At 55.2% G+C, this 23,487-nt stretch overlaps 1 protein-coding gene across 10 annotated transcripts in view; it reads left to right on the forward strand.

The window, feature by feature from the left end:
- Positions 1 to 23,487, forward strand: part of ATP2B2 (ATPase plasma membrane Ca2+ transporting 2) — a 116,327-nt gene that overhangs the window by 45,719 nt on the left and 47,121 nt on the right. For 2 of the 10 annotated variants that reach the window (XM_088021687.1, XM_088021702.1), the window contains exons 5-7: positions 12,249 to 12,374; positions 20,391 to 20,432; positions 21,336 to 21,494. In XM_088021687.1, coding sequence (XP_087877813.1) covers positions 12,249 to 12,374; positions 20,391 to 20,432; positions 21,336 to 21,494 — 327 coding nt within the window. Of the gene's footprint in view, positions 1 to 12,248; positions 12,417 to 13,995; positions 14,029 to 15,227; positions 15,288 to 15,660; positions 15,680 to 19,802; positions 19,823 to 20,390; positions 20,433 to 21,335; positions 21,495 to 23,487 lie in introns of all 10 variants that reach the window. The other 8 variants (XM_088021706.1, XM_088021711.1, XM_088021709.1 and 5 more) reach the window with 6 other exon arrangements.

The following is a 23,487-nucleotide window of genomic DNA, read 5'->3' on the forward strand; positions in this document are numbered from 1 at the left end:
TCTCAGAGACTTTGTTCCTTGGCTCCAGACCCTTTCCCCCAACAAATGTACTTTGAGCCTACTGTGCATTCAGCATTGCGCCAGGCCCTGGGGATAGTACAGTAAATAAAATCGACAAAGAATCCCTGCCCTCACAGAACTTACTTTCCAGTAAGCCTGTTCTTATCAGGGATAGGAAAGAATCCGTCAGGTGATCATTACTTTAGACACCTGCCATGTGCCAGGCACTGGGGCTGGGTGCTGGCAACACAGCAGGGAGTGAGGCTGATGAGACCACTGCCCGGAGAAGCTTGTGGTGTAGTGAGAAGAGACGGACATTGCGAAGACCCCAGAGGGTGGTAGGTATATGACGGAAACAAAGCAGAACAACGGGAGGCAGGTGGCTGGGGAGGTCAGGGGAAGCCAAGTTTGAGTTGCGTTGTGAATGAGGAGAGAGAGCTGGTTTTGTGGCTTTTGGGGGAAAACATGTACCAGGCAGAGGGAACGAGAAGTACAAAGGCCCTAAAGCAGGAAGATTGTGAGCAAAATGGAGAGGGTGGAGGGCCCAGATGTCAGGTCTCATGGACCATGGTCAGGAGTTTGGAAATTTTCTAAGCGCGATGAGGATCATCTGAAATAGTTTTCAGCAGTGAACTGGTCACATTTACATTTTTTAAACCTCCCTCTGACTGCTGCAGGGGAAAGAGAGGAGGCAGAAAGGCCTTGCAGAGGTGAGGCCCCAGCTGGATGAGACACCCCCCTAACAGAGACACACAAGGGGCCTCCTTGTCCAGCACTGCTCAGCAAACATCCCCTGAACAGCTGTTCTGAGCCAGGCCTTGTGCTGAGCCCTGGGCCCATGATGACTCAGAGCCTCCCCCTGGCCTTGAGAGCCCCCAGCCCACAGAGGCTGGGGGGGAGCAGACCTGCAAACAGCTAATTCCACAGTAGAGGAGTGAGGAAGAGGTGAGAAAGCCAAGAAAGGAACAGAACTACCCAAAGTGGAATTGAGCGGGGTTTTAAAGGGTGAGTAGAAGCTCACCAGAGGTGTGGAGAAAGGGCCTCTTAGCAGAGGCAAATGTGTGCAAAGACACAGAGGCCTGAAGGAATATGGGATGTCCTTGCGATACAAAGAGAAAGATCCACAGGTCTGCAGGGTAGGATGGTAGAAAGAAATGAGAATCGGCGCTGGGGCATTTATTTATCCAAAACTTATTTGACCAACATTTATTAAGCTACTGTGTGATTGGCAGGACAAATAAGGTTCCTGCCATCCTGGAGCTTAGAACCTCGTAAAAAGAAACAGACAATAAAGGAACAAGAATGCAAATATGTAAATTTCAAATATTCAGATGAAGACATTAAACCATTATAATGAAATAGAGACTCTGAGGAAGGGAACAGGAATCGTGTTGGTCAGGGAAGGCCTGTCTGAGGAGGTTGAATTGGAGCTGAAACCAGCACAATGAGAAGAAAGAGCGTTCCAGGTGGAGGGACAGCAAGTGCAAAGGCCCTGGGGTCTAAGAGATCATAGAAAGACTTGAATGCCTTCTTGGAACTTAGGGCCTCGTGAGGGTTCTGTAAATGGTCATGGCCCCGTGGCCCTGGTTCTGACCTCTGAGCTGAAGGACTTGGCAGAGAGGCAATCATCCCTGGGAGAAGTGGTCTGGTGGGTCATCTGGATCGGTGGAAGTCAGGTGGAGGCACTGAGCCTAAATGGATGGGTGACAAAGGTTCCAGACAGTTTGGAGAAGGGAGAGGAGGGGTAGGTTCCTTGCAGGAGGCTGAGGAAAGAAAATGTTCAGAATCACTGACTCAGTGTATCCCAGACCAGCCAAGGAGATGGGCACAGGGGCAAGGAGACTCTGGAAAAGACTCAGGCGGGGCAGAGATGCATGGGAAGTCAGCTAGCCATCCCAAGTCAAACCAAATTTTTTGGTCTTTACCTACACTTCTACCTGGAAGCCCAGGTCAATAGTGTGGACCCTGGGCCTCTGGATGTCAGGAGACAACAGCCAGGGTCTCCTGAGATGTCCCTGTGGGCAAAAGAGAGCAGGATGTGCTAGAAGCTAGGAGATTCTGGTGGGTTTGTGCTGATTCTTGGATTGCTGGTAATCCAGTGGCCTTCCCTGGAGCCCTATCCTGTTTCAGTATGGAAAGTGTGCCCACCAACTTTGCAGAGACCATGAGTGCAGGGAGGATGGCAAAAAGAAAGCAAGAGGCAGGACCCACCAAGATCGCCAGAGTGCAGGGTGAGCTAGACTTAAGAAAGTGACCCTTGGCTGTGAACTGCAGCACTGGCGTTCAAAAGCACAATTGCATAGGGCTGGGAGGGGCAGGTGGCTTAGCCCCAGCTCCTGGAGAAGGGTGGGGGGGCGGGGAGAAGGGAGTAGAGTCAGCCCAATAGAAGGCAGTCTAATTGGAAAGAGAAGAATTCTGTAATAGGACCATTCTAGGACAAAAGAGGCTGCCGAAAGGTAATGAGTGCCCGGTCACTGATTGTGTGTGAGCAGAGCCTCGACAGGCTGTGGGGTGCTGGGGATGTTGTAGGGTAGACCCAAGCCCTGGATGGCCAGTGCATTCAACCCCCTCCCAGGCACACAAGTCACAGATTCATCATACCCACCCCCACCCTGTACCTCTGCTGCAGATGCATCTTACTTTGTTCCCTCCGCCCTGCCCCTCCTGAGGCTGCTCCCTCCTCCTAGATGGCCTTCTCCCTTCCTTGTTACACATTTAACTCCTGTCCATCTGCTCAGGCCCCACCTCCTCCAAGAAGCCTTCTCTGCCCACTACTGCCTTTGGGCAGTCACCCCCAGACGCCTTGGGACACACATTTCACCCCATGACCCCCACACTGTGCTTGGCCCATTCGAGCACAGCCCCCTAATGTGGACTGAGTTTGGCTGAGTGAGAACCATCTCAGATAAAGTAAAGAGTTAAATGCATCCAGCCCTGCCTCCCAAAGAGATCTATTGGTCTCACTTGTATGGGCCCCGTCCATCCTTGGCCATATGCAGATGGACAGACACCATCATCATTGCGATGCACTTGTCCATGGGTCCTCTCACCCAGACCCATCCAGCAGCTGGAAGCCCTGAGCATGAAGCCACCAGGAGCTCCATCCCTGGGCCCCGCACAGTGTAGTGGCTCCAGCACTATCTTCTAGAGAGAGGGAGGCTAAGGCTATTGTAGAAAAGGCTGGGTTGGGCTAGACTGAGGCAGATCTGGGCTTGGGAGTGAACTCACTGTGTGGCCTTGGGCGTGTCACACCTCTTCTCTTGACCTGTGAGGACAGTAGGGATGCCCTGGGGTATGATGTAGGGGGAGCCCCTCCCTAGCCCAGTGCTAGCGGACGGAAGCCCACAACGGACTGGTTCCCTCCCCATTCCTCAGATGGAGCCTGGATTTGGGGGGCAAAACAGGTCTGGGTTCGAATCCCTACTGCCCTCATTTGCTGGGAGACCCTGGACAAGCTTCTTACCCTGTCTGAACCTCTACTTCCTCACTTGTAAAATGGGATGACCCCAGCTGATGAGGTTGTGTCAAAGTGTCCGTTTCCCCCCTCTCTTCTCTGATCTTGAATATCTCCCCCTTTCCCCCTCTCTGAGCTTCCCCCATCCAGCTCCTCCCCACCTTCAGCCTGCATGAGCCTGCCTCCTCCGGGGGGTTTTCCTTGATTGTTCTCTTCCCTAGTGCTCTGAATTCTGGATAACTGCCATCTGGATGCTCATCTTTGTGCATGACAGACACCTCGGACCCTTTCCCTGTGCTGGGAGGCCTTGCTGGGCCTTCCAGTTGAATGGCCCCCGGGGAAGGCAGAGGGACCTGGCTAGGGGCACCTGCAGGGTCCTCATGGTAGTGCAGAAACCCCCTCGGGGCATCTGGCACACTGGTGCAGCCTATAGGAAGGCAAAGAACACTCTGACACTGGGAGCAGTTGGCCCAACCATGCCCAGCCTGTGACCCTGGACAGGTCCATTTACCTCCCTGAGCCCCCATGTTGGTGTCTGTGCAGTGGAGGAGTCGCTGGGGGGTGCCCTTCCCCCCTGCCTACCCCACAGGGCTGTTGTGGGGACCCCATGGATGGATGTCACTGTCCTTTGTAAACGGTACTGCTTCGAGGGGCTGTGTGGTGTGGAACAAGCATAACATTTGAAGGCAGAACACCCAGGTCCCAGACCTCTGTTGGCTCCAGCCGTGACCTCTGCCCCTCAGGTCCTCAGTCTCCCCATCTGACAAATGGGGACAGACCAGCCTTCGGAAAGACTCAGATGTGCCAGGCCTCAGGGCACAAAGAAAATCCCAAAGGCCCGGAGCTCATCTCCCAGGATGGACAGGCAGGCAGACACAGGCCAGGCAAAGTAGAACATTCGGAGTCACAAGGTCCCCTCTGCACGGGGTCGGCAGGGAGAGCACAGGCACCGAAGCGAGAGCCTGACTGCTTCTCACTGCTGCCCTCAGAAGCCCCCCGGTCCTGGTGTGGCTGCAACGTTCACGGTGCGGGGGGGGCGGGGGGGGCAGAACCCACATTTCATGTACAATCTCCCAGTGTTTCACTGTTAGTGAGAAATTCCCATTCTTTAAAAGCCCGTGTGGATCAAGGAGCATATGGGTGAGCCCTAGAGTACAAACTCTGAACTGGGCCTTTATTTTTTTTGAGTTTTCTGCTTTAAGATCATTTCAAACTTTCAGAGAAGTTGCAAGATGAGTGCAAAGAACACCTGAATGCCCTTCCTTCTGATTCAGCTGTTGTTACCATTTTGCCCCAATTGGGAGCTCACTGTGTCAATGCGGTTGTGATGGCCCTTTGCCCCGACACTTCAGTCATATCTCCTAAGAAAAGGATTTGCTCACGTGGGACCACAGCACAGCTAGCCATTCAGGAAACTCAGTATTGATGCAATACCGTTACCAGAATGTTCTATACGTATTCACGTCCCTCGACTGTCCCCACAGCATCCTCCGGGCCAGGACCCAGTGCAGGACCTGTGTGGCATCTATGTGTCCTGCCCCTTCAGCCTCTTTTCATGGAAGGCCAGCGGTTTCTAACGCCCTGGGGTCCTGAATCCCCGTGAGAGTCCCATGGAAGCAGTGATCCCTCTCGTGAGAAAGAAATGCCCTGACTTGTGACTTTGCAGCCTTCCAGGAGTTTTCCAGATCCCTAGAGAACCCTGGGCTGGTCTTGATTTGCACCTGGGGAAACTGAGGCCCAGAGCAGGAGTGTAAATTGCCCCAGAAGGCAGGGCCAGAGCGAGACCCCAGCCCTCCAGCCTCCCAGCCCCAAGCTCTCCCTGAGCCTCCACATGCGAGCTCGCCTCTGAGGACCCTGGGGCTTTATGACCCAGCAGCAAGGCCTGTTTGGAGCGTTTATACTAAATTCCATTGAGAAACCAGCGACTAGGCGCCATCTATGTAGCCAGGGAAGGGCCAGGGACCAGGGTCTGGGGTTGGGGGGGTGTCCCCAAAAGCAGGGCCTAGCTCCTGCAGGCCCGTTGGCTCAGCCCCCGGCAGGACCCCCAGCCACCTCCACCACCCCTGGAGCCAGAGCGTTAACAGCACGAAGTTGCACGGGACATCGGCAGACCTTCTCAGGCCTGCTGCCCACCCTGCCCGCCAAGCAGAAGGCAAGGCATGGAGAGCCGGACCCGCCACCACTGCCGCCGCCTCCAGGGAACCTAGGACGACACCGTGACTGCAGGAAGGCCCAGTCTGCCGCTCGGCCCGCGCTCTCTCCATTACACTACCCTGCCTCTTCTCCATGAGAGGCAGCGGGGTGTAGTGGATAGAGCACGGGTTCAAGTCCCGGCTCCACCACTCACAGCTGTGTGACCCTGGGCTATCACTCGACCTCTCTGAGCTAGAGAGGCCACGGGGAGGGGAGGGGCTTGGGGTTGTACTTGCACCAAACCCACCTCACAGGGCTGTTGTGAGGAGGACAGGCTTGTGGGCACTGAAATGCTTGGCCAGCTCTCTAGTGCTCTGCAAGCATGTGTTATTACTGTTATTAACTGTGTTGATAACAATAATGATGAAGAAACCACTCCTGGGCTGGGAACTGCATTGGCTTTGCTTGGTGCTTGTGCCCGGAGGCAGATAAGAATTCCCACAAATGGCCTTTATCCCTTCTTCACATCTCTACCACGAGAGAGAGACCCCTCCCCTCTCCTGTCCAGAAAGAGGCCTGGGAAGTCAAAACCAGGAGAGCGAGGAGCCCTAGGTTCAAGGCCCAACCTGTGCCTCAGGTACTGTGCAACCTCAGTCAGCCATTTGCCCTCTCTGGGCTCAGAAGCTTCCTTCTGTAAAACGAGGCCCCTCCAGCTCTGCCACCAGCGGCTCAGACTGCCCCACTTGCCATTGCATGGGGCTCTGGGCCTGAGACAGCCAACATCTGGACCATGTGGGGACCATGTCCTGTTGCTTCGAGCTGGTCTAAGGCAGAGATGGCCATTGAGAAGGTTCTGGCCCAACCTCTGCTGCCAGATCAAAGGCCACAGGACTCCCCTATTTGGGGGAGGAGATGAAGGCTCAGGTGGGACAGGACAGGCCATCTCATCGGTGGGAGCCACAGCATTCCCTGGGCCCGAGCTCCTTTCTCTGTCATGGATGGATGGCTGCTGGGTGGCTGACACAGCTCCCCCTCTGTTCCCCTGCCTCCATCTCGCACCTCGCGCCTCAGAGTGGTCCCAGACAGCTCTGCCTCCAACTTCTCCACGAGCCTTCCCAGCAAGGTGGAAAGAACTGGGGCCACACCCCCGATCCACGCCTGCTCCACCCTCCCGGGCTGGATGCAGGGATGGCCCCTCCGGGCTGCTCGCCGTCTGTGAAATGGGAGTGAGGATGGTCACTCATGGGGTGATTATGACAGCCACGTGGAGAAAGTAGCTCAGATAGTACTTGGCACAAAGGGACTGCTCACTCTTAAATAGTAATGCTCTCCCTCCCTGCCCCAGAAGTACTCCCAGTTGCTCCCCATTGAACACCAGGGAGACCCAACTCTGCAGCCCTCCACTCTGATCATTGCCACGATCCAGCTTCTCTCCTGCTCTTCCCCTCATGGCCTTGAGCTTCAGCCCAGTGTCTCTGCTGCCATCCCGCTCTTCCACCTCCCCGCCTTTGCTTGGGCTGTGACCCCACCAGTCCAGCAGGCCCAGGGTCTCTGTCGTCTTGTGTTGCAGTTGATCTGTGTTCCTGTCTGCTCCCCTTGACCTCAGCTACACCGTGAGCTCCTTCCAGGAGGGCAGAGGCCTCCCTTTGGGCCCCAGAGCCTGGCACAGAATTGGCAATCCACCACATGTGACCATCAAGTGAAGGAGTGGGGCCCCAGGCAGGAAAAGCCACACTCGGTCGGTCTGTCTGCACAGGATCCCATCCAAACCAAGATCCCATCCGAACCGAGATTCCCGACTCCCGAGATAACAGCATTTTCATGGAGGCTGCCCTACCCCAGCCAGGAGTGGCCCTGTCTCTCTGGGACCCTTGGTGCCCAGACTTCATCGCTGAGAGGTGATGATGTAAGTTAGACCTCCCCGTTCTCCAGAGGACAGACTGAGGTCCAGAGAGGAGAGGGCTGGCCTCAGGTCACACATCAAATCAGAAGCAGACAGCAGACGGTTCCCAGGTCCCACCCACCCTCGGCCCAGAGCACTATCTACCCACCCCCTGTGCTCACGTATTCTGAGGGGCTCCGTGAGACTAGAGGAGGTGGGGGCTACAGGATGGTGCCAACGGACCATGGACATTGAGGTCCTGGTGCAAGGCCCTGCCAGGGTCCCCCACCCAGCCAAAGGGTTCTCAGCTCTGCAGCTACCCAGAGACCCTGCTGTGTTCCTTTGGGAGATTTAGTCAATCGACCTTGACTTGGTTCCACCATTAGAGCTGTAGCCCGTGGGGTCAAACATCACCCTTTGAGGGGTATTCTGGAGCTGGGGTACGATTGCTGCAGGGGGTGACCTGGTCCATTCAATATTTCCTCCTGCTAGGAGGGGCAGCAGGCTCTGAGGTCCTGGTAGGGGGAAGGGATGGCCCAGTGAGGGGTGGGGAAGAGTGTGAGGCTAGGATGAATCTGACCCCTTGCCAAACCATAAAGATGGCTTCTGAGGGCTGTAGAGATTCTCCATCCTAAATGTAACACATACCTACCAGGGAAAGTATATAAAAAGGAGGCAGCAGTTAAAAAAAAAAAAAAAGTGTGCTGGAGTTCCGGTTACAAGCTGGGCTCTGCTTGTAAGGGGAGACTCGCACTCAGAACCTACCCTCAAGGAGCTCACAGTCTAGTTGGGCAGCCAGGCCTGGAAGCACCCCCAGGGGAAACAGTAGGTGGGAGGGCAGTTCAGAGGAGAGAGATGAAGTGGAGGTCAGGGAAGGCCACCTAAGAGGGGCCTTCCTCCCGAGCCTAGAGGAGGAGGTTTGGGGCCAGAGGAGGGAGAAGGGCACTCAGGAGGGGGTAACTGTGTGAGCCAAGGTGAGGGACTGACCACACATTCCTAGTGAGCGGCATGCTCCCAAGGCAGAAGCCATGGGGCAGGAATCAGTGATCAAGGGTCAGAAGCAGGCTGGGGTCTCACCCAGGGCGCGCTGAGAGATATTTGGACCTTGGAGATGCTACTGAGGGTGTCTGGGCTGGGGGACAGTGGTTAGAGCCATGGCCGGGAGTGGGAGGAGCTGCTAGGGCCCAGCTCCCCTGGCCCATCTAATGCTGGGGCCTGGAGGACCACCCTGAGGCTCATCTAAGGCTGAGCAGGGCATGTGCTGTGCCTTCACCCTGTGCACTCCTGTCCCATGTCTCACATTGTGGCCGGAGGCTGCCTCCCTGGCTTCTTCCTCCCTCCTCCCTCCTCCCTGCCTCCCTGGGCAGAACTGTCAGCTCCCTGCTGTGATGGGAGTGATTAGATTAGAAGGTGATTTGGGGTCTGATTATCTTGGGTGGAAATTGGCCCCCTGTGTATTTTTCCAGCCTGCTCTGGGCTGGGGAGGTGGGGACTGGCCTCCCCATTACCACCCAGGCAGAGCAAACATTTTCCGAATGTGTTTGAGACCAGGGTGTGAGGGCCTGGCTTCCTGAGATGGGGACTTGTATGTGACAAAGAGAATCAGCTTGAGAGATGGGGAGGCGTTCAAATCCTGGCTCTGCCCCCACAAGCCGATGACCCTGGGCAAGCCACTTCTCCCTGAACCTCAGTTTTCTCCTCTGTAAATGCAGGGCCAGGGTGAGGACTAATGAGATGACGCCCTATGAAGGGTTTAGCTCGATGCCTGGCACACAGGAGGTGTCCCATGGAGGTCAGCGCTGGCCACGGCCACTGCCATCCATACTCTGAATCAGTGCAATATGTTCCTCCCTCACCTTGAAAAATCTGGTGATGCCCCCCCCGCCATGTGACCTCCCCCGGACCCCGGGCTCCTCCTCTGTCTAATATTGCTGATATTTCACAGTGCCCCACACACCCCACACCAGCTGAGCCAGTGCACAGAAATCTTGTCAACAAGTTATAGTTACCAATTCCTGCCAGTGGGCCTTGGTTGTCCCGGCTTGTGCCCCATGGGTGAGTAGATGGGCTCCGGGGTCTGCCTGGGCTTCTCAACCTGCCATCAGTGTCCAAGGTCATCCTGTGGTCCCCACTGTTCCCTGCCCAGAGACACAAGAGCACTGTCCTTCTGTCCTGGGAATGAACAAGGAGCCCGCCGAAGAGCTCACCATCTGAACATCTAGGTTCTGTTACAGCTCACCGGGTTTCGCACACCCTCTGGGAGCCTGCGTGACTTGGTTTACCCATGCACAGATAGACTGACCTTTACCTGCCATGAAGGAACTCACTGGAGAGTGTCCATCTGCCTGTCTGTAAAGCATTTTGAGATCATGAGATCTTAGAGGGCAAGGGGCTAGAACGCACACATACACCCACGCGCACATGCGTCTGCCTTCAGCTCAGGTCATGATCCCAGGGTCCTGGGATGAAGCCCCGTGTCAGGCTCCCTGCTCAGCGGGGAATCTGCTTCTCCCTCTGCCTCTGCCCCTCCCCCTGCTTGTGCATGCTCTCTCTCTCTCTCTCTCTCTCTCTCTCTCAAATAAATAAATAAAATCTTAAAAAAAAACAAGTCATCAGGGCCTTTTAGCCTTCCACCCCGCTCTGGTTCTTTCTGTGCAGCCTGAGGATATCCTGAGATGCTCCCCTCTCCGTTGGGGAAGGAAACACATGTTGCATTGAAGAGACCTTTCCACCCAGGCTAGTAAAAGTTTAAATTTAAAATAAAAAATGGGTGCCTGGAGATGCAAACTGCACTTACCTAGCTTCTTGACTAAACAGCGGGGCCACTGTTAAGTGCAGGCCAAAGGGCCTCCCCAGGGGGTGCCCAGAGCCTGCTGCAGGAGACCCCATGCTGGCCGACCCTGTGAGTGGCCTGTGGGTCTGTGACAGCTCCTAGGACACAGTGACATGTCCCCGGCACCAGCCTGAGGATAGAGGGCTGGCTGTGCCCACATCTCCTCTGTCGGGACCAGGCCAAGGTAGCAGCCGGCCACGTCCCGAGCTGGATCCCAGCCGCCTCCCGACCCCACCCTGGGCTCACCTGTTTCCCCAGTGAGGCCACGGCTTCAGCGGGTTTGCTTTTTTTTTTTCCCCAACTCTTTTATCGTGATAAAATACACATAAAATATACCACATTAAGGATTGTTAAGTGTCCAGGTCCTTGGCGTTACGGACATTCACACCGTGGCACAACCATCACCACCGTCCACCTCCGGCACTCTTCATATTGCAAAACCGAACCTCCAGAGCCATTGAACAGTAGCCCCCCTGAAACCTCCCTCCCTGGCCCCTGGCAACCACCATTCCGCGCTCCGTCCCTGTGACTTTGACTGCTCTACAGAGCTCCTGCCGCGGAATCCACAGCAGCCGTCCTTCTGTGCCCGGTATCTTGCACGGAGCGTAATATCCTCAAGGCTCAACCGTGTTGTAGCCTGTGTCAGAATTGCCTTCCCTTCGAAGGCCAAATAATATTCCGTTGTGTGTATATAGCACGGTTTTCAGCAGCTTTACCTTTGCATTTTATCCTCAGTCTGGCATGAACTTGGGGGGGGTGCCCAAGTGAACCTTGGACCACCTGCCCTCTGCGCCTGCAGGTCGGGGGGACCTGTGTCGCACAGCAGCTGACACAGAAACCCCAAAGATGAATAAAAGTGGAACCACTCTGACAAGAGGCCTCCCTCTCCCCCCTCGGCCCACTCTCCTGCCCTTCAAAAGAATTTCAGGGCCCTTTTTTTTTTTTAAAGATTTTATTTATTTGACAGTGAGAGAGGGAACCCAAGCAGGGGGAGTGGGAGAGGGAGAAGCAGGCCCCCCGCCGAGCAGGGAACCCGATGCGGGGCTCGATCCCAGGACCCTGGGATCATGACCTGAGCCGAAGGCAGACGCTTAACGACTGAGCCACCCAGGCACCCCATCCAGGGCCCTTTAAAACCCAGTTTGAAAATCCTAAAATTCTACAAAGGGGGTTTTCAGGCACCATGGAGCCTGGGGAGGTCTAGTGTTATCACGTACCACCCATACTCAGAATAAAGCTTTAAAATGCATAAAATAAAATACACTGGATCACAAAGGAAGTTCATTATATTGAAGCAGTTAACGTAAGAAACAATGTGTGATGGAGTAATGTATGTGCTTCTTCGTCAGCACCCTAATAACCAGGTCTGGCAGATAGTCTAATAACCTCTGTGCTTGTAAGATTAGGATGAGCATAAATGATTGCAACAACTACAAAGTCGAAGGACAGAGAACCTGCACTCTTTGTAATGCATGTAATGGCGTTGTGGGCCACGAACAAACACTCCTGGGGTCGGTTGCCTATGTTCATATGGAAATGCTAAATTTCAGCTAGATGGTTGTGAAAAGAAGGATGCCATCGTCTTCTCTTCCAAGTTCCCAGAGCCCTGAGTTCTTTCCCAGATGGTTAGAAGGGAGTAGACCCCTTTATAAGTGGTCCTGTCCAGTCCTGTCTAGGACAGAGAGGGAGGTGACTCTCCAGGAGAAGGTAGTAGGTGGTAGGCCTAAGAAGTGAGGAGGAGCAGTGGTTGAGTCCCGGGCCCATTACAGCCCTGTCCCGAAGTGAAAGCCTCTACAATATGTAGTTTGAACCCTAACCATGGGTGGTACCCCAGGACCTTGGCAGGCAAAGAGCCAGGAGCTTTCTGGGATCCAGTTCCTTCCACTCCTTTGGGGAGGGGGCTTGGGCCCATGCAACGGTAACTTGGCTCTTGTCCCCTTCCCCAGGGACCCACGTGATGGAGGGCTCTGGACGGATGGTAGTGACTGCCGTGGGGGTGAATTCTCAGACCGGCATCATCTTCACCCTGCTGGGGGCTGGCGGTGAGGAGGAAGAGAAGAAAGACAAGAAAGGTAAGCACGACCCTCTCACGGACCAGGAGAGGCACTCTTCAGGTCACTTTTTTGTTGTTTATTCATTCACTCAACAAAATAGTTATTGAGTGCCTTCTGTGTCTACGCCCTGTGCCAACAGCCTCCTCCTGCATCCTTGAGGCCCTGCTCGGCCCAGGAGGTTTCTGTCTGTTCCATCTCCAGGGTCTTGTCCCAGTCTCTGTCTGTCCGGTCATGTCATGGAGGACCCTCCCCCGCAAGCCAGGCTCAGGGTGCTGAGCCCTTTGCTGAGTCTCCAGCCTCGAGTGTGACCTGGTCCCCTCATCAGCCCTGACATGGAGTAGAAAGCCCCACCTGCGCTCACTCCTACCACCATTCTCAAGTCCACAGAGCAGAGCTGCAAACCAGCCCCGCACAGACTCGGCCCAGATGGGGGCAGAGGAGATTCTAGGAAAGGTGGCCACACTTGTGGTTCCCTCTCTCACCCCTCCGCCACCCAGAGCTGCCACCTTGCCTGGATCCTGGCTCCTCCTCTGCCTCGGAAACAAGATTCCTATTCCCCCGGGGTGCCCCTCAGTGTGGCAGGCTGGTAGCCTGGGCTACAAGGGCCTCTCAGAGCAGAGGGAGGGATGCCCGTCTGGCTAGGCCCAAATCCAAAGGCCCAGGCCTCTGGCCCCAGAGCAGCTAGCTCCTTCCCCAACACCTACGCTCAGTGTCAGGGACAGACCCCTCTCACATCTTTCGTCTTTTGTCCTGTCTCCTTCCCCAAGCTCCAGAAGGGGGTTCCCAACAGCCAGACCATCTGTGGTCCAGGGGAAGGAGATGAGAATGTCAATGGCCCCTCCTTGAGGTTTAGGGGCAGCCCTGCTACCTCCAGCTCTCTGGAGCTAACCAGGCACAGAGCCTGGGTCATAACCAAAGGTCACTTGTTCCCAAGGGCAATACCCCATTTTCTAGAGGGGTCCCCCTAAGATTATGGCAGCCCCACCAGCAGGAACAGTGGAGCTGAGCTGTCCTCAGGGAGGTCCAGAGGCTGGAGAGACCCAGGAAACTGCTGAGGTTGAAACTGAGGATAAAGTCCTAGTAAAGAGGCCCAGAGGGTGTCAGGACAGCGTCCACAGAGTGACATAGAAGCTGTGGCCGGCTCCAGCCCCAGGGTGCAGACAGTTGGGCAAATAGAGGCAGTGGGCAGGGTATGGCAGGATGAGGCAGTCTTTGCTCCTTTTCTTAGCCTCACTGGGGCCTGCGTGAGGGGCAGAAGCCAGACCTGTGTCCTCGAAGATTTTGGTAGGAAGACAGGCCTCTCCTGCCCTGAAGCACAGGTCAGAGTCCTTTACCGAACACACACCTGCATCCCAGTGAGATGGGAGTGTCCGTGTAGAGGGAAGAAGCGGGATGTGGGGGGGCCATGGCAGAGGAAGATGGGGGCAGCCGAGCCTCTCAAGCGCCCGTGAGCAGCATGGCGGGGACTGGGGCGCCTCTGCACTCCCATCCCATCCCCTCCACCTCCACGGCGGGCCCCCATGTCAGGATGACCGCAGGCGTGCGTGTGCGTGTGCGTGCATGCGTGCCTGTACATGCAGGTGAGGCTGGGCTGTATGTGCTTCTCCTTCATTAACATGTCTCAAAAATCATCACACAGGTGTGAAGAAGGGGGATGGCCTTCAGCTACCAGGTACAGTAAGACCCCCTCAGGGTAGATGGGATTTTTAGAAATAGCAGCAGCCTTTGGCCCCCGAGCCATGGCCCTAGACCACCAGCACACCGCTGGCGGAGGCTCCCTGACCCCCCAGACCCTCTGCTGTGCCCCGACGTGCTGCCGGCCCCGCTGGAGGAACCAGCACCTCGCTCCGCTTGTTTGCCCTTCCGGTGCTTCGCCCCACCCGCCGATGCACGTGGCACCACCACCGCCGTCTCCACACCGACCCCACACAGCCCTCCGCCCCCCACACCGGCGTGCAGTGCCCTGCTCACCACCACGTGACCCCACAGCCCTGCTCTCCGGCGCACACCCCACAGAGCCCGTCCCCGCCACCCTCACCGCACAGCATGGACACCTCACCCACTAGCGTCTCTTCCCTCTCCTTCCCGCACAACCCATCTGCCCCCACCCCAAGAAAGAACAACCAGAGTGCATCTGACCACCTTATGTCCTTTTTAATTGCTAAACTAAGGAAAACCTGCCAGTACCTTCTCTGTCCCACACACAAAGTGCGACATGCTGGATGTCACCTATTCAATGACGGGGCATCTCGTATGGGGGTGACCCAGGCGATCTATAGAGTGCTGGTTAGGAAGGAGGAGGTGGCCATGGGCAGTGGCCTGAGTCAAGGGCTCGAATCCTGAGTCACCACCACCGCTGGATGTCCCTCTGGGATGCAGTGATGGTGGTCACAGCAAGTACCCGATCAGAATGGCAGGTGCCTCACTGCGCCGGTTGTTGAATGTTTTGAAATGAGTCCTGGCCATGCGTCCCTCTGGCCCTGACGGGCAGCCAGATGCCCTCTCAGAGAAGTTTCTCTGATGGGGACCTGCCTGATTGGCGTGGCCGGAGGGGTGCATCAGTCCAGACCTTGGCACAGAACAGTGCCACCCTACCCTAACCACATTGATCATCTGCCATGCTTTATTTCAAAGACCCTCCATGTCTGAGTTTTTTTCCCTGGTTTTTATTGAATCTCTATGGGAACATTTCACCCCCACCCCCCTCCCAAATTTGAGTTTCTTGATTTCCAACGGAGATTTTATTTTTTTAAGAATATAGTCATGTTATTTCCCACAAGTTGGTTCATGTCCTTATTGTTGTTGCTGTTCTGCATTGTTGCTTTTCTCCATTGTGACACACTGCATTTTCCATCCCTCCCACCCCCACAGCGGCCGATGGGGCAGCAGGTTCAAATGCTGCAGATAGTGCAAATACCAGCCTAGTCAATGGTACGTCTCCGATGGCGAGCTCTCGGTCTCGGTTGGATGGGCATCTCTCTCCCCCACCCCCAACTCTGGGCTTGCCTCTCCCTGTTCTGGACCGCACAGATCTTGGATGTGCATGGGCAGCTCTGGGACAATCGCCCTCCCACGTGGGGCAGGCGCTTAAGAGAGAAGCCACCACCGGGAAATCCGCTCCGCGCCCACTTGCGGCTGCCGAAGTAGCACTGGCTCCTGTGGGGCCCTTGACCCCCAGTGGGGCCCAGAAGAGGGACATACCCTGGGCTTCAGATTTGGCTCCCAAGAAGCAGCATCCCACCCGACGTGGCCCTCTCCTAAGCACACTCCTGGCCCCAGCTTGGGGAAGAAGTCCTGGGGTCAGAACCTGGGCTGAAGCTGGTGTCTGGGTCCCTGCTGAAGGCTCCAGTCCTCAACTCGAAAATTTCCTCGAGGCAGGGGGACCCAGGCCAGGGTTCAGCTCTTTGGCCTCACCCCATAGCATGGCTGAGCCACTGATAAACATTTCTTCCTCTTCTCTTTCTCGGAGTGAACGGGCAGGGGGCTCGCTTGGGCTCGGGCCTGGTTCTGTCCCTCGGACGTAGACTGGTGTTTCCTGCTGTTGCCTGTGCTGGAGCATTTGTCCTGAGTCTCTGCATTCTTACGGGCCCCCTTACGGGGTGAGGGGTGGCGGTGGGGGGCTGCCACGGTACCTGTTATCTGCGTTTTAACCTCCTTACCCACAGGCAAGAAGGAATTCCATTCACTTGTCTCTAAACCTTTAGAGGATTTCTTATTCCTATGCCCTCCCATCTTCAGAGTGACGAGGCTTCTGTGTACTCAGATAGGTCCCCTGTCCCCATATTAGGTAGCATGATAGTCACCCAGGCTGAGAGCTGTAGGGCTTGATCATAAAACCGTTGCCCCGGGGGATCGAAGGAAGGGAAAAGCCTTTCTTGCAGCATCGCTGCATAGAAGGCACCGGGCTGTGGCTTTCTCACCCATTATATCATTTCCTCCTCACCACTCCTGGAAGACCTGAAGATCTTGCCCTACCCCATTCTCCCATCCCCTGCCCCAGACCTCTGGCTGAGCCACCTGCATTCAAAGCGACCAATGATGGAAGCACCTCGTAGATGTCAGGGGCCAAGCAAGACACTTCTGTGAGCTGCGCCTTGCTAATTTGGGTGTGGGTCTATTTCAGGCTCTGGAGGAGAAAGGAGAACAGCTTGGGGTGTGGGAGGTGTCATGCATCAGGGAGGGGTGGTGAGGGATGACAGGGAGAACCAATATAGGCAAACCCAGGCAGCAGGAGAAGGAAACAGGAGCCGGCTTCTGCTTCCCCCACAGCAGTGAGCCCACTGGGCTCGGTGAACACACAGACTGCATCCAGGCTGGTCGGTCCCAAAAAAAGGCAGCTTCACTTCCAAACTGTAGCAGAAAACTACTAGCATCCTGAGAAAAACTGCAGGAAAAATGGGAAACTTGACCACCTACTGTATGCCAGGCACTTTACAAACATTTCCTGCTCACGGCCTCATTTGATCCTCATGACAGCCCTGCGATACAGAGTTTATTGTCCCCACTTTAAAGATGGGGAGACTGAGGCTTGGAGATACCAAGACACTAGCCCAAGGTCACAGAAGGAGAAAAGTAGCAGAGCTGGGATTTGAACCCAGGCCCGCTGGCTCTAAAGTGCATACTCCACTTTCTGATCCAGGGTTCCCCAAAGGAGTGTGTCTTGTAAACTTCACAGGAATATTGATAGGTCCTGCCCCCAAGAAAAGGATCCCTGTGGTCAGAGATGTTTAAGAACCGTGGGACAGAATTGGTCTCTTCCTTATTGCAGAACTTCTCAGAACCTTGAATATGCTGGTATATAGTGGAAAGTTCGCCATGGAGGGCTTCCCAGGCTGATTTGGCTGCAGGACCTTTCCTGGCTGAATCTTGTGGGATTGGTATGTCTCTGTAATATACTTAGGGAATAGTGCTCTAAGCCATTGCTGCTCAAAATGTAATCAGAGGACCAGAAGGCGGGACATCTCCTAGGGGCCTGTTAGAAATGCAGAATCTCAGGCCCCACCCCAGACCCACTGAACAAGAATCTGCGTTCTAATAAGCTCTCCAGTCAGTGGCCATAACACCCTGAACACGCCCAATCTCGTCTAGTAAGCTCTCCAGGCTCCAGGTCAGAGTACATTAAAGGTTGAGAGGTGCCAGGCTGAGCCTTGGGCAATGACAGAATTAACCATTCCTTTCCCTCCTTCCTCTGAGCCAAATCAGGATGATGTGGATATAGAAAACACACTCAGCTGGTAGAAGTCTCTCTGATTCCACCCCCCCAAACCCCCTCCCAACTGAAAGCGGGTGTGTTCCATTCATCTTGGAGGCATTATGATTGCCATTATCATTTTATTATTTTTTACATTTATTAACATATCACTGTTTAATACATTGCTTGTAATCACGATTAGTAAATACATCACTCTGAACTCCAGACATTAGCAGGGCACTTTGTGGTGCTTTTCATAAGCATCACCTTGGTTGAAATTGTCACCTGTCACGGGGGAAGAAACGGAGGCACAGGCAAGAGAAGTAACATCTCCCAGTTCACCTAGTTAGTGTTCCGTCTCCCCACAGCTTGTTTATCAGGTCACCTCACCATGAATCCTCCACACACGCGCTTTTCACACCGATGGTCCTGGCGATGCATGCAGAGAACAGACCCATTTGTCGAAGCTGCATCTGGCAGCTTCCGAGTCTCCACCCGAGCTCCCCATCCCAGCTCCCCTGAAATAGCCCCCCCTCCCGGTCATGCATGGAGCCAGATCTGGCTGTCCCACCATAGTTCCGGGGCCAGGCGAGCTCCACTTTGGCTGAGAAAAAATCCAGATCAGTCCCTTGCTTCTGAGAAACCAGGCCATCTGCACAGAAGTACCCCCACAACGCCGCTCCCTCCCTCGAACATATGCATTGGTGATTATTTTTCTGGCCACGTGATCACTATGGAAATAAAAGAGGAAATTGCTAGCTTGGTTAATGGGCGCACACATGGGCTATTGCATCTGATAATATGCAATGCAAATAAGGCCCCTTTGTGTCTTCTAAAACCAAGTATCGAAGAGGAGTCCTCCCGTGTCCTTTAGCCCAGTTAGTAAAATTATTTTTTAAAAATAAAGATAATTGTTGTAGTTCATTCCTGTTGGCTCTAAAAAGGCTTTTTCTGTTTTGTTTTTAATCCAGCAAAAAGAACTTTGCAATAAAGCGACGGGGGCCCCTCTCTTTCCATCCGCCCAAGGGGGTCACTGACCCTTGGCTGTGAGAGGCAGCGGGAACAGCCCAGCATTTCCCCTGGAGAGACAGCACAGGGCCGGGACCTTCCGAGTCACCTACAGAGTGGTGTGGTGACGGTGATGGCAGTCGCAGGCTGATCATCGGGCTGCTCCAGAAAGGAGAGCTGCCTCGGAAACTCCCGTGGTCTCAGTTTCCTCATCTGTAAAATGAGAGTGATGAGAATCCCCCCCATCCCACCCGCAGGGTGTTGGGAAGATGGGCAGGAGATGACACTCGCAAACTGCAAAATGCTAAACGGGCAAGTGATTATTGCTAAGGCAACTCGCAGGTGCTCCGGAAGCTGAATATCGCATCCCTATTTTACAGGGTCTGGAAGCTGAGACTGGGAGTGGTAAAGCCACACAGCTAGTTGGTGTCAAAACAGGGGCTTCAGGAGTCCAGTCCCACCGGGGTCGCCTTAATGCCCCTCCTCTGGGCTCAGAGGGGCTGAGGGATAGCTGTCTTCTTCCCAACTGCGGTGGAAACATAGATGCACTTTGGGGCCAGCTCTCCGTTAACCCGCTGGGACCCGGGCAGGCCGTCTGCCTCTCTGAGCCTCAGTTTCTCATCTGTAAGTGGGTGCAGTACAGGAGTACCCTTGCAGGGATGTGGTGTGGATTAGATGAACTCATGGAGGTTCTATATGCGCCTGGCACGTGGTGGGGTCTCACAGAACATGAGCTATGAGAATCCCCTTCACAGCCAATGGCCAAGGGTGGCTGACCTCCTCAGACTCCTCCCAAGGTGGCGCCAGGCCCATGGGAAGAGCTGTGAGTGAGCTCAGAGAACAGGCCAAGGGGACAGGAGGAAACCCCCTCTCTGCAGGGCCAGCAGGGAAAGGCAGGTGTCTCAACTGCCAGCTAGTGACAACCAGTACCTCCCACGCTGAAAACCCAGCCCACAAGCCTCTGGCCGAGACTGTGGAGGGGGCCTCCCAGGCAGCGCTGATTAGGGGGTGAGCAGCCCCAGGTTCAGCCCTTTCCCCAGCACTGGCATGCAGGGCCGGGACAGGGGGGCACCCAGGGGAGCCCACTGGCCTGACTTCCCTCTCTACTAGGGCCCGGGCTGCTCAACCTCAGAATAAAGAACATATACCCAAGTAGAGAGGAGGGGTCAGCAGCTTCCCCCTGAAAGCCAGGACACTCCCCCCAAGCCCCCTGAACATGCTTGGGGCACCTCAAAGCCCACCACTAGGGAGCCCTTGCTCACCCTTGGCATGGGTCACTCTCAATGGAGCTGGGCAGGAGGTCGTCCTTGCTGCGGCTTCACGCTCCTCCAGATGGAAAAGGAGAAAGTAAAATTCTACATATGTCACTCCTGGAGCCAGAAACTAAGGAACACATTGACCAAAGTCCTCCCCTTTCTAGAATCTCTCTCTCTGTCTGTCTGTCTCTTTCATTTCCTTTGCCTCCTCTCAGCCCACCAAAGGTACCGACCAAATTAATCACTGGGGACCTGAGGACCCCTCTGCTTTCTGCCAGCCGACTCTGGTCCTTTTTACCCTCAGAGGCTGTCATTTAATCAGTATCCTCAGGGCTGAAATAATTCCCACTGAAGCTCTCTCTCCAAGCCCCCAGAGAATCAGGACAGAGCCTGCAGCCAGTGCAGTGGCCAGGTTTGCTCTTGTCTCAGGGCCTCCCCAGCGCCCCCATGTGGAGGGACGGAGTCGGCTCGGCCCTTCCTCCATCTGTGACATGAGTGTCCTTGGCCCTGTTGCGTCTTTGTGATGATCGACGTGTATTGTCTGTTCTCTGTTGTCTGTTAAAATTCTTTGTCGTGTAGGTAAAATGCAGGATGGCAATGTGGACGCCAGCCAGAGCAAAGGTAACCCTTTTGTATTCGCCGGCTTCTGTGGTCCCTGCAGCCCCTCCCCCACTGGCTCTGAGAGCCAGGCTAGAAGCAGACAGGTCCGCACCTGCAGGTGCCTGACATCTTTGAGGGGGGGCTGTGATTCACGTGTTGCCAGGCCCAATGGAGGGGGTGGGGGGGCTGTGATTCACGTGGGCTGTGATTCACGTGGTTGCCAGGCCCAATGGAGACATCACCGGTGAGGACAGGGGCCACCTGTGAGCCGGCTCTTCCCCAGCCTTGGAGCTATGCTGCCCATTTAGCTGAAGACTTGAAGCTGGTTCTTTGGGATCCTTAGGGGCTAAAGGGTAAGGCCCCAGACCCACCAGTCAGTCCTTCACTGAAGGAGGAGGGGGCTTGGCACCCATGGATAAGGACACTCTCTTTTATCTTTTAAGCCCCCTTTTTTGTTCCTCCTGTCTAGCAGCTGCTTAATATCCCACCAACACACTCAAGAACCAACTGGGGATGCCTAAGCCTATCTGTCTTGTCTAAATGTGGGAAAAGCTGAGGGGCCATTTGGGGAAGGATCTGTGGGCTTGTTCAGGCCCAGCGGGGACCCCAGCCTACTCCTACTGGGAATCCAAGGTGGAACTGTGTCACTCCCTGTTCACACTTGGATTCCAGGTCCGAGGCAGCTACAGGCCCCGGGACCAGGGTCTCCAGCTGGAAGAGGCAGACCCTGTATCACAGGATGTCTGTGCCAGCCATGCAGGGGGCCAGACAAGGGAGTGAATATCTCACCACACTCCGCTGGGCAGGCAGGGTGGGTGCCAATATCCCCACCCTGCAGGCTGACCTGGGTGCGTGCATGTCTGTGTGTGTGCGTGTGCGCGCGTGTGCGTGTGTGCATGCATGTGCGTGCTCTGCCCCCTGCAGCCAAACAGCAGGACGGGGCAGCCGCCATGGAGATGCAGCCCCTTAAGAGTGCCGAGGGTGGCGACGCTGATGACAAAAAAAAGGCCAACATGCACAAGAAGGAGAAATCCGTGCTGCAGGGCAAGCTCACCAAGCTGGCTGTGCAGATCGGCAAGGCAGGTAAGCATGCGGCCACAGGTGGATGGTGCAAGGGGGGACGTGGGGTACCCAGAGGGACCCCAGCCAGGGCTCTGACCCCAAGCTGGCTCTCAGTTGCCTCATCTGCAGAGTGGGGGCTGGCATGAGATGGTCCCTGAGACCCACCCTTTTCTACCCCAGCAACCAGCCCGAGTCCTTACACAATCGGCGCTCCAGTAGTAGGTTGGAGCAGGGGAGGGCAGGGATGGATTGGGGCTCTAGACTGACCCCCCCTGCCCCAGCTGCAATGCAGAGGAAAGATTGAAGAGGTTGAGGGCAGTGCCAGGAGCCCAGTGAGAAGCCTCCTGTCTGAGCCTCAGCACAAGCCCCGATTCCCCACCGAGCTGGGAGCTCCAGGTGATGGCTGGCGGCGGCCCCTCCGGCCCAGGAAGCTGAGCCCAGCTGCAAGGCGAGCCCTGCCCGGCTGACATGGCCTTGGCCTCTCCTCCCGCATGAGGACACGCAAACACCAAGGCCTCCCCACCTGGCTGTCTCCCGGCTCTAATTATAGGCACCACAGCGTGGAGAAGGGAGGCAAATTACAGGCTTGGCTGTCTATATTTAAACTCGGGGCCTGGTGATAGCTCCCGGCTGCTGGGAGCTTGGCTTCCCGCCCCTGCGACTGTCAGATGGGGATAGAGCCGGCTCTGAAGTCCCACAGCTGGAGGTGGGGGCAGGGGAGCGACGGAACCAGGGATTTCCTCCATCCCCAGCATGGAGAAGACTCCACAGAACCACAGCACAGGCACTGGGGGGCAGGGAACGGAGTGATGAGAACAACCCGTGGCCTTCAAAGTTCTTGCTCACCCCCCTCCCCCTCCTCAGCCTTGCCAAGAATGGAGTTCAGGGTCAAACACTTCTAGGTTCACATCCCACCTCTGCTCCTCTCTCGGGCTGAATTCCCTGAAGCAGAGCCTGAAATGGGTGGACGCAGGGTTTTTAGGGGCTAGGGTGCTCTCAGGTGAGACCTATAAAGGGTAAGAGGCTCAAAGGGGCCAGGGAAAAAGCCAGCTACTTCCTGGAGGAATCCCCGTCTCTACCTACCTCTGCAGGGTCTGTCTGGCCTCGCAGCAAGGGGACTGCACTATTGGACCCCCCTCCACCTCAGCCATTGAATATTGGCCATCACATTGGGGTGGGGTTCCATCCCAGGTACTTCCTGACCAGGAGACAGTGCTCTCTGAAGCGTGGACTTCCTCTGGCAGAGGGTGCAGGCATGCACAGCCTCCGCGGCACCTGCACAGAGCCTGCAGCACCCCGAACGGGCAAGGGGGTCCCCGGGGATCCGAGCGGGTAGGCACCTGCATCTGCGAACTCTGCAGGGCTTCTCTGGCCTGTGGCCTTGGACAAGTCCCTTCCCCTCACTGACCCCAATGTCCTCATCCAAAAAAGGGCCCCCTGCTCTTTCCTCTTTCTGGAACGCTCTTTCTGCAGGTCACCATCTGGCTGATCCTTCTCATCATTCCCTATCTTCTCAAGGATAACCTCCTCCAGGAAATCTTCCCTGGACAGCCTAGCTAAAGTAGTCTCTGTCCACCAGGCCGTGTTTTCCTATTTTCTTTTTTGAAGTTTTATTGAGGTACAATTAATATACAAAAAATTACACACATTTAGTGTACATCTTGATAAATTTGGACATATGCGTACACCTGTGATACCATCACCACAAGCAAGGTACAAAACATACCCCCCACCTCCAAAAATTCCTGTGTTCTTTCCTGGGTTTTTCTGTTTTCCGTTTTGGGGGCTCAGAACACTTAAGAGGTAGATCCAGCCTCTTAACCAATTTTGAAGCGCACAATACTCTGTTGTTCACTGTAGGCCCCGTAGTGTAGAGCAGAGCCCTAGAACTTCTTTATCTTGCATAACTGAAACTCTATACCGACTGAAAAACAACCCCCCTCCCCCTCCCCACAGCCCCTGGCAACCACCCTTCTACTCTCTGCTTCTATGAGTTTGACTATTTATATATATA

This window comes from Eumetopias jubatus, unplaced genomic scaffold, assembly GCF_037043125.1.
Source record: "Eumetopias jubatus isolate StellerSeaLion01/CBP00866 unplaced genomic scaffold, mEumJub1_p1.0 scaffold_1, whole genome shotgun sequence".
Taxonomy (NCBI): Eukaryota; Metazoa; Chordata; class Mammalia; order Carnivora; family Otariidae; genus Eumetopias; species Eumetopias jubatus.